This window comes from Mytilus trossulus, chromosome 9, assembly GCF_036588685.1.
Source record: "Mytilus trossulus isolate FHL-02 chromosome 9, PNRI_Mtr1.1.1.hap1, whole genome shotgun sequence".
NCBI classification, from domain to species: Eukaryota; Metazoa; Mollusca; class Bivalvia; order Mytilida; family Mytilidae; genus Mytilus; species Mytilus trossulus.
The window spans coordinates 14316499-14331073 of NC_086381.1; the positions used below are offsets into that span (position 1 = coordinate 14316499).

General features: G+C 32.3%; 2 protein-coding genes across 3 annotated transcripts in view; both read left to right on the top strand.

Moving 5' to 3' along the window:
- The window catches only part of LOC134685186 (transcriptional activator Myb-like), a 38371-nt gene extending 26185 nt beyond the window's left edge, over positions 1-12186 (top strand). For both annotated transcript variants that reach the window (XM_063544675.1, XM_063544674.1), the window contains exons 13-15: positions 8212-8340; positions 9200-9268; positions 9754-12186. In XM_063544675.1, coding sequence (XP_063400745.1) covers positions 8212-8340; positions 9200-9268; positions 9754-9873 — 318 coding nt within the window. In that variant the 3' untranslated portion in view covers positions 9874-12186. The remainder of the gene's footprint in view (positions 1-8211; positions 8341-9199; positions 9269-9753) is intronic.
- A 908-nt stretch (positions 12187-13094) lies between these two features.
- LOC134685187 (SET and MYND domain-containing protein 4-like) overlaps positions 13095-14575 on the top strand; it is a 28566-nt gene continuing 27085 nt past the window's right edge. Inside the window, exon 1 of the mRNA XM_063544679.1 lies at positions 13095-13265. The gene's annotated coding sequence lies outside the window, so the exon portion shown is untranslated. The remainder of the gene's footprint in view (positions 13266-14575) is intronic.

Here is a 14575-nt window from a genome sequence, read left to right on the forward strand (position 1 = left end):
TGTGACTTCCGTGTGAATCTTTTATAAATTTACATCGTATCAAAGTATGCTTTGTAAATAAAATGATGTAGAAAAACACCTTAACAGACAATAAAAAAACTGACCTAATTTTTCATCCGACATCTTGGGATGACCGTGAATGCAGTTACGGTCATCAGCTTTACCCCAGTGATGTTAGACTGTCTGATTCTATTTAATTTTTAAATTGATGTCCAGGGGCAAACATTTCTAGAGTCGTGTCATTCAGGAAGTAAATACAAGAATAAATGAATCTGTTCATGCGCGGGTTGGTTAAAATAGAGCTCCCTACATATATCTTCACGGTTTAAAAAAATATTTATTTTACTCAGCTATCTTCAAGGCACTGTCTTCTGCTCTTACATGAAATAGTGATACTATGAAATTGACTGATAAGATTTTATTTTAGATTGCCAAAGTTTGAAGTAGTAGAGACCATTTCCGTGACCTGTGTTTGTTGCACTCTGTGGGTAAAATCCAGTAGTTTTTTTTTAGCCTACTGAGATTTTAATAACTTATTTTCGAATGATGGAACCATATCAAAATAATAAATTGAACACGGGTTTGACAGTCAGTAAACTGTCACACAAGAAATAGATTGAATGTTGCATACATGTACACAAGTCCAATTTGTAATGTTGTCTTTACGTCCTTCCACATTCTTTTTTTTCAAAATTCGGGATCCGCTTTCGAATATATTATGGGAGTCTGTCAATGGAGCTAGAGATACATTTAACTACCTTGACTGGCTACACAACCCTTGCACAGTAGATAAATACATCATACACAGATACACTGGCTGGTTAAAGGGACAATAAACCAGAAGTGTAAATTGCCCCAGGTATTTTAAGTATATTGTGTGTAATGTGTCAACAGCCACGTGTTAGTGAAATCAAAGATAATCAAAATGATCTAATACACGTAGTAATATACCATGCAGCTACGCATCATCGCACATCGCAAATAACTAGCTTTGCATTGTAAGATATTTAATTATACCCCCGCTTTGAAAAAAAGAGGGGTATACTGTTTTACCTCTGTCTGTCCTTCCGTCAGTCCGTCAGTCCATCCGTCCGTCAGTCTGTCAGTCAGTCCGTCCGTCCCATGGATATTTTTTGTCAGGAACTACACTACCAGGATTTCTGAAATTTGGTTTCAGGCTTGATATAAGTCAGTTATACTTTGAACTTGATGCGTTTTCAGATAAATCACTCAACAACTTCCTGTTTACCGAACACTTGATTGATTTTACACATGATAGACAAGTTGAAAATTTTTCTCAGGAACTACAATACAAGGATTTCTGAAATTTGGTTTAATATAAGTCAGCTATACCGTGGTAACCAAGGTCTGTCGTTTTTAACTGTTTATATGGGAATTGGTGAAAAAGTCATAGTTCAAAGTCATAAATGAGCGTAAATAAGTGTTCCGTGAAAATTGTTTTCGAAAATCTAATTTGTTCATGATTCTTTTATGTAATAAAATTCGTACCTTCCCTTGTCTGATCACCAGCATCGCTAAAGGTATTACTCCCAAATGTATTGTGAGGTGACACGTTCAGGTATTCAAGCGATTTCCTGTCGGACTTGCAAGTTCATGCATCGCTTCACTTCTAAGGGTATTGATCAGTGTATACGACCGATAACTTGAAACTTTCCATTTTGAACTATCAGGTGTTTAGTATAAATCTCTGTCTTGCGTGTCCGATATACTAGTCATTACTAAACGCATAAGCTTGTTTATAAATTACATTTCTGGTGTAAAGAATATTATTTATAAAAATCTAAATAATTCCAAAAAAAAAAAGATTTGATAAAATAAAAATCTGTTTTCACATTTTTTCCAAGGGTAAATTTGGGGAAATGTAAGTACTCGTTCTCAAAAGTGAAGGACAGTTTGAAACATACAAGAAATATTGATTTAACAAATATATACGCACTTATCGACCATTCTTTTATACGCCTTGATAGAAAGTTACGGAACTATAGATAGTTGCAATTCAAAATTATATAAATTGCTTGTTACACCCTCAGCTGCCACTATATGTAATGCTAAAATTGAAAGAAAAAATTGTTTTCGACTTGTCGCGAAAAAAATAGTTTGTACAGAAATGGTTGCTGCCTAATGTGCAATGATGTGAACATGGTTCTGAAAGTACATTATGCCAAATTTCCTGTTCCGACATGCATGTTATTTATGCCACTGGACAAACACTAATTATCCCCAAGGGATGTGAATATTTTGCTGGAAAACTATTGAGTATCAAAGTTTCAAATTAATTTCGGGATTTATTTTCCTTCTTGGTATTCAATATTCAATAACAGAAAAAAGAATAAACTGCTTGTCCGCTAAATAGGGGTATTTTATAGTTATATTAAAAAATAGGGATATATGACATTAAATTGGTTCTGTCTTTTTTTAAACATCGTTAAAAAGATGTGTGTCTAAGGTGAACGACACAAGAACCCTGTAATACTAGTACGAGAGAATAGCATGTAAACATTCCTTCTCAATAATATGGTTGTATTGGAAATCTTGTCATACAGATTGACAACTCATGGTCCGATATGCATGTAATATTTGCCACATGACACCCATAGTTCTTTCTACCATCATCAACTTATTCTTTGATATTGCTGTAAACATCGATGGTTCACACCCAAACAAAATGGGAGTAATGTACCTTCTGATAGCTTCTCCGTGTTATACACTTGTGAAACTTAATATATAGACGAAATTTCGGTATTGAAATGAATCTACATCTCACAAACAGGATTTTTAAATAACGATTTTGAGCAATCGTTGTAGGTTCATGAATATTCATATGGTGCTTTTCTTTAGCGCCAATTGGAAAAAAACGTATCTTTAAATAAAGTTTGCAGTATTAAACATATTCCTCAGAAATCAGTTATCATAAAACCATACGAGTTATGATAAACCTTGATAAAACACAGTTCTGGTATCATAAAACATAAAAGAATGCACTATGTAAACTGGAGTAAAATTATGAGACAGTTCTAAGCACTGTACATGTACTATAGTAAAGTTGTAAGTCTGTTCTGTCACAAAACTTGTAAGCGATGGTCCATGCAGTTATATTCATGTCTGGGAATGTCCTTGGCTGTTTATCCAAAAGATATAGTCTGTTTTTTTTCTGTTTTTTTGAGAAATGCATTTAAGAGTGAATCGTTAACTGGGTAAAGACCAGTGGCAAATATCTCTCTGTACGTTCTGTCGATTTGGGAAGATATTTTCTAATTCATTTGAAAATATCTATATGTGTTTGCAATGTTCAATGCTTGGACTTTGAAAAGGCGCTAATAAAGCTAACTAAATATTATTTTGATAAAAAAGCGGTAATACAACAAATTTAATTTTTCAAACAAATAATTCTGTAAACATCGCGTGTGAGGGTTTACACGGAGTTAAAAGAAAAGACAACAGGGCAAATCTGATGAAAAAAAAATCCAGAAAATTCATAGTAACAGGAAATTAAACAGTAATTGAAACCCCCTCATCAAACAAATGTACCTCATGACCTGTATTATGCTGAGGTACAATTTTTTTGGTGAAAAAAATATAGAATGCTGGAAGTGTTTCGATGTGCTATTGGAAAATCCTTTGAAAAAATGGGTAGGGTTCACCAGGCCACGGCTTAGGTAGCACTTCACAGAAAATATAGTTACAATTGAGCCACAGCATGTTTAATAACCTTCCAACCCTGGCCTTCTAATACGTTAGACCAACTGTTAGTGTCATACATGCAAAACTACAGACCTATCTACGGAGTGCTACCATACTCACATGCTCCCGATACTAGTATGCTGAAGAAGTAATGAAATTAATAGAACCAGAGCCGGATTTAGTGGGGAATGGGGTTGATGGGAGTTTTTAATAGTCTTGATTTGATTGATTGATATACATGGAAGTTTTTAACGACACTGACTCAATGACTGGCTATACAACACATAGAAGTTTTTGACGACATTGACTGCCTAAACAGCCCTTTGAGTTTCTCAGTCGGCTATAAAGGGGGAATGACACGGTGTCCGCCCCCTTTTGTTGAAAAATAAATATTGATTATATAGGGAATCACTTAGGAATGACTGGAGCTGGTCCTCTCATGAAATTATCAGTTAGTCTCCCCTCTCCTTATGTATAAAAAAATCTGGATCTGCCACTGAAAACAAGTTTAATAAATTAAAAAAAAGAATGTGTCACTAGTATACACGGATGCCCAATCCGCACTATCATTTTCTATGTTTAACAGACCTGGGACTTTCTTTACTTAGTATAGAAAGTCCCTGAGTGGACTGAGGAAATGAGGTAATTCTAATTTGGCATTAAATTTAGAAAGATCATATCATTGTGAACATGTGTACTAAGTTTAAAATTGATCATTGTTGATTGGATATCAACTTCATCAAACACTACCTCGACCAAAAACTTCAACCTGACGCGGGACAGACGGACCAACGAACAAACGAACAGACAGACCAGAAACAATGCTGAGAATGGAACATCCTAAGTATATATTTTTAATCTTTATTGCAAAATTACACCCATAAGGGTCAAGCAATATAAACAAACATTTGTAAATACAATGTAATATAAGGTAATCTTATACACTCCCAGTCCTGAAACACAAACAAAATTAAAAGTCATCTGATTGCAATCTTATAACTGTTAATACTGATGAAGTCGCTTTATCATTGATTTATAAGATACAAGTTGTGACCTTCGAAATTGTTTTATATTATTTTATTTGTATATTTTCCTATAGACTTTTAAGGTACCTCCGTTGTCCTTAAAAAAATCCCTTCCATAATATCCAAAACTTCACCGTTGATTTGAAAAAAAAATGATTTTAGATTTTCGATTATCAATTGAAATGAACCTACTAGAGCCTCAACTTTCAAGCGCACAATAATGTCAATCATTACACATCACTTTAACCCTGAATTGACATTCCACAATCGGTCAGTATATAACATCACCTGTGTTTATAGTTACAGGGTATTTCCCGCCGTTGGAAAATCCCGTGCAGTCGACACAATTGATTTTTAACATTCTCTATCATGAGCGAGGTCAATTTTAGATCAAGTTAATTACATATATTTTTAACGTTAATTATTTAATTATTAAAAAAAACGTATCATCATTTCTTTTCTTTTCTTTTTTTTTGCTAGTATAGTAAATATATCTCAGTCCCGGAATGTAGATACACTTAAATTTAGACCTGGAAGTGCCTTCTTATAAATGGAGAAACTGTCTTTCACATTAAAATTTAAAACAATATTATCGCTCAGGCATATTTTCAATTTTGTAATAAGATGATTGATTGTTGGTTGTTTAACTTCCAGTGGCAAATATTCCATAAATGTCAGGACGAACTTAGTTTTAAGATCGAACTCTCAAAAAATAATTGAAAAACAGTAATGATGACAGAACTTTAATACGTGTGAAATAACCATTCAATCTTTTAAATATAACTTATTTATATTTCAAAAAGTAACAGATTAGTTTACAAGACGTGCATTGACGTACTTTCATATCTTTAAAATGGAACTTCTTTGTCTAAAAGACGACCCACGAGTTGTCGAAATCCAGTTGCATGCATACTATATACATACATATGCATATTATGCATCGACGATCGTTGTATTACGTTACATACTGCTATACCAATTGACCCCTGATATCAACTAAGGTTAGAACTTCCTATAGGCCGTTCATTTTATTTTTGTTCCAATAAACGGTTCTTGAATCAATTATAATTTCTGAAGTATTTACGATGAAAGCAGTATTCTCAAATCGTCTTACACAATGATAAAATTGTATTTATACCACAATTGAAAAGTTATTTAATAAAACAAATGACAGATGAACTGATTAATTATAAAGATGAATGTATGTCCATATGCTCATATATATACACATTCGGACTAAAATTCGCGACTTGTCATTATCTCATCGTAGCATATTGTTAATGTTGCTAATATATGCCTTCAACCCCAAGAGGTATAAATGTGCATTTCATTCTGAAAGATTAATGGATCAGCAGGTGATCAAGATCGTTTTAAAAATTCCTATTTGCCAATGAAGTTTAAATGATCTTCGGCCTCAGACATACACATGTATTTTTCAATCATAAAAGTAAACCTTTAACCCCGAGAAATATATAATCTGTTTCTCTCTAAATTTACAGAAACATTATGTGATAAATTTTTGAAAATTCCGTATATCTCAATCGATTAATGATAGTTCTGTAAACTTCTACATATATTACAATCTGTACCTCAATACAACCGTCCCTCACACTTAACCCTTTCCTCCATAATGACGCCTTTTGACGCCACCCCCTTTACTCCATAATGACGCCTTTTGACGCCTGTGTAGTACCTCAGTTGAAACACTTCGACTACAAAGTGTCTGCAGTTGACTTAATAAAGTTTGTATCCAATATGAAAAGGAATATCATAGGAATATCTGACTTAAATTTATTTGATGAAATAGTTGTTTTTCACAATGCTTTAATACTTCAAATCATAAGTTCAGCATTTTATCAAAAAAATCCTATGCGAATCAAGTATGCAAAAAAAAAAATTCAATGGAGGAAAGGGTTTTAACGGATAATACAACGATCAATTAATGATTGAACGTCGCTCACGCATAACGGATTATACAACCGACCTTTTAATAACCGTCGCTCACGCATCACTGGTTCTATCAATGACTCAATACACACCCGTTTTATCGGACAAACGGATAATTCCCTGAGACACGGAAAATCTCCGGAGAACCGCAAAATATTCTGTAAAACGGAAAATCTACGATAAACCTCTATTTATTATCCGTTCCGCGGAGATTGGCCAAAAAACACCGAATATTTTACAAAAATCGCGGTGATTTGCCAAATAGGTCTGCCAGTGTATATAACTGGAATTTCAAAACCAAATATAAATACATTTTTTGGCTTAAACATCAAGATACAACAATTGTGGTATCCTGTATAAATGAAGAAAAAGTGGAAATTTCTGAATAAATTGTACTAATTGTTTTCAAAACAAGCACATATTTAGGAGTTTTATAATACTGTTACATTAAAGATAGATTTTAAGAAAAAGTATACTGTTCAGATTATTTTAAGCAGATTTTGCAATAAAATAAAACTTAAAAAATGCTTTTGGTTTCTTATGGTTTCCTGTCGTGTTAAAAAAAACCTTTAATTTAACATTGAAAATACATTTTAAATATTAACATGAAGCAAGTAACACTAGTAATGGTGTTCATTTATGTCTTTTGAAATATATTGTGCCAAATAAAGAAAATAAAGATTGGTTTCCTGTGTGGTTTCCTGTCACGTAAACGGTGAATCAAAATGTATTAATTTTTTCTTGAAAAACTCGATTGATCCATTTATACTATTCTAACACCAACACAACCCACAGAATAAAAGTTAAAGTTTTAGAACTTATAAAAAAGGATACCAAAAGAAACCAAAGGCCGAATACCAAATTATGGTCCATATGCCAAAACTCAGAACATACAGACATTTTAAATCACAATTCTCGACGGAAGAATATCTGAACAAAAACTGTCTCTCCAGAAACCAAAGATCAGCTTTATCGAGAATGGGGTGTGGAACGTTTCCCCTAGAACTTAAAAAGGGGCGTATCAGAAATATTCCCGTTGAACAAAGAATATGCAAAATGTGTGACAAGTGTCGAAGTAGAAAACGAGCTCCACTTCATGATTAACTGTAAATTGTATAGAAATATCCGTAAGGAACTTCTACGAGAGCTTCAAACTTTACACCACAATGACTTCCCGAACATTTCATCAATTGATAAACTAAAAGAACTTCTAAATAGTAATAAGAGTAAAACAGTGTCAAAATTTATTATTGAATGTTCAATTTTGAAAAATCAATCTACATAGTGTGTATATAAATTACCAAATCTATTTTCGAAAATCTGTTCAAGTTGTAAATGTGTTAAAGTTTTCTTTCATGTTAGTAACAAACTTAAATTTTAATTTAAAAAATCATTCTCATGATTCAGAATAGACTATTATCATCAGAAAGTGCATCATAAGCCTATTTGGCTGGCTGAATATTTTGTATTTTAAAACATGTATTTATTTTTGAATATTCAGGTTGCACTATAATAAATAATTCTTCTTCTTCTATAGAGTAAATCTTTACTTGGTGATACCAGTATTTTATTCTCACCGCCGTCCATTATCAAGGACACCCTAGCAGAGGAAGTCATGGATGATGTCTTCAATCAGCAAAGAGATAATGAGAAGAAGGAAGTAAAGGTAGGAAGGTCTTTATTGTACTACACATCAAGAATCTGCTAAATTCTACAAAGATTCTTTGTCATTGAAATAATTAAAGATTTGGGGAGGGGGTCACATTGTCAGTAACCAAATAAACATAATTCCATCTATTCACATTAAGTGTACCATGTAAAGATTGGGATGAATAGAAATAATTTTGATTTAACAAGTTGTAGTGAACTTGAAATGACAGCAATTTTTGGCTCACTTTAAACATTAGATAACATTTTGTATAAACATCCTTTTCTGTGAAACAATTCTGCATACTGCAGATTAATTAAATTTTGTTGGACACCAATTTTCGTGGAATTCGTGGGTACAGTTACAACAGGAATTACAAACTTTTAAAGGAATGAGTGCAGACTTTTAACCACAAAATTAAATATCCACAAATATTTGAATTTCCTCAAACCATGAAATTGGAACCAACAAAAATAATTGAATCAACAGTACAAGTTTGTAAAGTTATGGATCTGGGAACAGAATAAGTTTACATAATAAGATTAAGGTAACAATATTTTTATGCCCTGTCTACCATAGTAGGGTGTTTAAATGTTTTCCATTCTGTGTACGTCTGTCGGCCCTGTTCTGTGTCTGATTAAAGTTTTGGTATTGGCAAATTACCATGAAATCAACTTGAAACTTAATACACATTTTCAATTAAATTTATCAGATATTTAACAGCGTTATGATGAGATATTAAAAAGGAAACGAAATGTAATCTTTACATAACCAATGATTTTTTTACGACAGTTTTAGTGTATTCTTACATTTTACTTTTATTATAAATGAATGTAATTATGATAATGAATCACATGTTTTACCTTTACCATTGCAGAGGTTTAAGTCTAGTAAAAGAATAACATTCCAGGAAAATGAAGTAAAAGATACAAAACAAGTTGCTAAGGTAGGTTGAAAAATAACTTACATGGTATATAAACATTTCCTTATATTTGTCATGCAGGTTATTGCTAAGATGGGTTGTAAAATGACTTACATGGTATATAAACATTTACTTATATTTGTCATGCAGGTTATTGCTAAGATAGGTTGTAAAATGACTTACATGGTATATAAACATTTACTTATATTTGTCATGCAGATTATTGTTCATTGTTATCATTACATAAAAAGAATTTGATTTACTGCACGAATAACAGCGATTAAAATTTTGATAACCATTGACAACTAATATGTACTGCCAGCAACAAAAAAACTAATTCTAAACTATAAAAAAACATGCTCCACTTCAGTGTAATTTGAAACTGCTACCTTTAGAATTGATGCAACTTTGATGATATAATTTGATTAACATTAACTTTTTTCAGCTGAATGCTGACTATGAATTTATTGCTTGTGGTTATAATTAAAATTACATAATCTTTTTTTCAGCTTAATGCTGCCTATGAACGTATTGCTTGTGGTAAAACAGAAGACCAATTATTGATGACAGAGTTGGCAAGACAGATATTTAAATCCATAAAACGACCTGTAAATAGACGGACTTCATGATAACATGTGTTCAATGTTAGACTTCTGTGAAGTTGTGAAATCACCTTATGTGTTCATATCAATGACAACAGTGTCGATGTCTATATTTATTCATGTGACTGATAATAGACAGCTTTAGATGAATTAGATGATAGGAACTAATGTAAAAAAAGGAATTCTGGATATTCACCATGTTCGCTATGTATATATAAAGTATATATTTACACATAGAATTAGTGCTCAACAACTAATATACCATAGAAAACTTTTATGTGTACTAAATCATTAACTGTAAGAATAATTTCAGTTCTATTTTAGAAAACTCCAAATATGTGAATACTGGTCTTCTGTTACATGATATAAACAACCAGACAGCAGAATGAGACAAAGTTCACATTACAGAATCTGAAATCCTATTCCTACTTTATATGGTACCTTGTATTTTAGATACTTGAATTGAACATTGTTCCTCTTTTTATAGCTTAATTAATTGTGATTTTTTTTCTAAGTCATTTATAGAGTGTTGTGTTGATACAAAGAGTGTACCATTTTGTTAAATGTAGATAGAGACTGGTCTCTAGTTAATGAATGGCTTGATTTTATGTAGCACTAAATGAGGATATTTTTTTTAAATAAATGAAAAAAATAGGTAACTGAAGAGAGTAAATGCATTGTCACTTTTAAGAATATCAGAAAATGTACTTTTCTATAGATGAAAGTTTGTATTATTTTATTTAGTATTATAGTGTGTAGAATGATGCATGTAAATTAACACACATTAACTCAGCTCAAAACAAAAAGCAATACCCATTTGATTTCATATTTCATTCAATGTGATATTCTAACATTCTTTTAATTTTTGAAAAATAATTAACAGTAAAGTAGTATCAGACTTCAGGATATTTTATAGTACAACTTAAAACCAAGTACAATTTAAAAAGTATAATTAGTATTGCCCTCGAACCCTTGAACACCAATGTTAGATAAGAATCCTTGTTAATGTTTATATTGTTATAGTAGAGTAGTATAATTAATTTATTACTGCAGTATGTATGCCTGAGAAATGGCAGTCTTCTTTTTTTTTAAGTATTGTTGGAAACATTTGCACATTTTCATTTTAAACCTTGTAATACATTAAACCTTTGAAAATGAATGAACAGATATTTGGGTGAATTTATCTATGAGACAGCAACCTAAAATCATTAAACAGTATATCACTGACAAGTATGGGGAATAATCTCAGAATCCACCATAGACGGGGGATAGGACCTTTATTGGGATTCCAGGATCGGGTGTTTTTAAGCTCAGGATTTCGGGATCCGTGAATTTCTTTTTTTGAATTTCGGGACCTCAGGATTTCTTGTATTTAAGCTCGGGATTTCATGTTTTTAAGCCCGGGATTTGGGGATCAGGACACATCCTACCCCCACTCACCATAGATACTCATTTATGAACATGTGAATTTCATGTCTTGTCATGTAGTTAACATTTCAAATTCTTTGTATTGTATACATCTTAGTTCAGACCAAAAAATCAATTTGTTTTGGAAAAAGTCAACAATTTTTTGTAGACATCTTTTTTCTTTCTGATTTTGACATCAATTGTTCTAAATTTAGAGAATGAAATTATACACTGGTATTTCAAAAAAATCTGTTTGTTTTTTTGATAATTGGAAAGATGTATTAGGAGTAGGCTAAATCTACAAACAATTTAACCCTTTCCTCCATAATGACGCTTTTTGACGCCACCCCCTTTCCTCCATAATGACGCCTGTGTAGTACATCAGTTGAAACGCTTTGACTATAAAATGTCTGCATCAGACTTAAAAAAAATTGTATCCAATATGAAAAGGACATTCATAAAAATATTTGATTTTAATTTCATTGATGAAATATTCGTTTTCACAATGCATTAATAATTTAAACCTGATAAATTTTTTTTATTGAAAAAATCCTATGTGAATTAAGTATGTGAGAAAAAATATTCCATGGAGGAAAGGGTTATTTTAAACTACATCTGCAAACATTAAGTATTTATTCAACCAATTACATAAGTGAAATTATGTAGCCTGGAAGATAAGAAAGGTTTTAAAGTTCATTTATTCTGCAGGAATATTTTTATATCAGAAAAAGACCAAGATTCAAATGGAAATGTGCAATATGTGTAACACACATGTTTGTTGTGCATCTGTTTTTGTTTTTGTTGGTAGATATTTATATTTTGTTTGAGGAATGTGCTAACATTTTGTAAAACTGTTGAAACATTCTATAAAATTTTGTTTACTGAGTTTTATGTGAATGCAAGATGAATAAAAACAGAAATGATTGATTTTAATACTAGATTTATTTTTGTTTGATCTGAAAATTTTCATTGAAGTTCATGTTATGATTTTTGCAGATTGTGAGACAGGATTTACTCTTTCATTCGACGACAAAAACTTGATGTATAAAGCCTTCAATTTTATAAGGTAGTTAACCTGGATGTTTCATTCCTGGTATGCAGATGTCTTATGGTACAAAGTTCTCCTCTGCCATAGGTTCATTGTCCTTGACCTCAGTTTCATAATTCAGAAACTGCATAAAAGAAATAGATGTGACTGTAATGTGTACATATCTGATTGGCTGGTTTCATCTTACCTCTTTTTCATGTGTCGCTATGTTTTGGTGTGTTTATAAGATATTATAATCAATAGGTCAACTATTTATGGTGTATGGAATGATTGTAAGGTGTCCAAGTCTGTCTGGCAGGATTCTGATGCCCATGCCTGCATATTCATTGTTCATTTTAGCGTACCTTAAAAAGTCCTTATATTTAGTATTTGCATTATTTGGATCTCATATCTACAGAAATGAAACAAAGAATCTGTCCTTAATAAATTTTGGTAATGACCTTTCAATGCACTATTGAAGTCATCTGTGAAAAGAAAAGATGGTAAATGGGGCTAAATTATAGCCTGTATAAACGCAGATGTCCACACATCTGACCGAAAACCCTCAACCTGATCCAACTTCATTTTCATGGTCAGTGTTAAGTTTTTGTCGTCTTTTCTATAAGCAATAGGTTGTCTATTTTTGGTGTAAGGAAAATACAGTGTCAGATCGGAACGGGGTTGGTGCTTATAAAGGTGTTTGCATTCCCTTGATCCCTACCCCATACACACAATAATGCATGTACACATGGCAGGGTTCATAGCTTATCTTCGTCTTTATAACTTCTAATATAAGATAAAAACCAAAATTACCAAAGTGCCATCATGACTTCTTTGGAGACTGTCCTGCTGATCAATGTTATGCACCCTGACATTTATTTTATCGTATAGTTGATGAGTTTACAGGAGATGTCTTGATTTGATATAGATGACACTCTTAAGGATGGAAGATATAGGGAAGTGAACTCAGGATCAAAAGTCAAAGGTACTGATATTCAATATAGACAAATTTTTAAATTTGTTACTTCTCTTGCTTGATTGATATGGTTTTATAAAAATGAAAGATTTGGGGACAGAAAAAGCCTATTTAAGGGTCATATTGTCAAAGGTCAATGTCACTTAATAAACTTAAAGTACAGTAGGAGTTTTTTTTTGAAAACTGGTTTCTGGAAGGTAACTTCAGGTTCCCTATCTTAATTCGAATACATAATCCAAGAAAATCAGATAAAGGTCAATAACCCAAACAAGAAATACGATCATTCAATACCCCAAATATAGCTGATCTTTTGCTTAAATACAGACTTAACCAATGAACCGTGAAAATGAGGTCAAGCTGTCAAGGTCAGACGAACCATGCAAGACGGACATCTTCACCTTACAATCAATCTATACATTAAATATTGTTGACCTATTGCTTAACAGTATTTAAGAACTTTACCATGAAAACTGAACATTGATCAAAATGAGGTCAAGGTCAGATGATTCCTGCTAGACAGACATATAAATCTTACAATCCTTCCATACAAATAAAGTTGACCTATTGCTTTAATATAGCTTAAGAAAAATAGACCAAAACACAAAGCAATGTAACGAACCATGAAAATGAGGTCAAATAAAACCGAGACTGACATGTACATCACAAAATATTTCCAGAAGAGGACACCTGCCAGTTGGACATGTACACCTAAAGCATTTCAAACACCTAAAAAAGTAGACCTATTGCTTTAAGTATCTTTAATATGGACTTGACTACGAAAACTTATTCTTGTTCACGGATCCATGAAATGAGGTCAAGATCAAATGAAAACTGTCTGACGGACATGAGGACCTTCCAAGGTACTCTCATGCTAAATATAGTTATCCTTTTACTTATAATAAATTAACTTTACAAAAAATCTTTTTTCAAGTAGACACTGAACCAGAAAAATGAGGTCAAGGACAATGGACATATATAACAGACCAAAACCAGAGGCAGATTTAGAGATGGGGCCCCCCTCCCTTTTTGGGAAAAAATTTGGTTGCTTATATAGGGAATCACTGAAGCAAGACTGAAGTGGCCCCCTATTAGACAGTTAGTGGGCCCCCACTTATGAAAATATTTCTGGATCCGCCACTGAAAACTTAATAACATAAGGCATCTATATACAAAATATGAAGCATCCAGATCTTACACCTTCATAAATATAAAGCTGAAGTTGCATACTCGACAATATTTAATCAGGATAACTTGACATTGACAGATAAGTCATGAAGATGAGGTCAAGATAAGATAATTGCCAGACAGACATATACAGG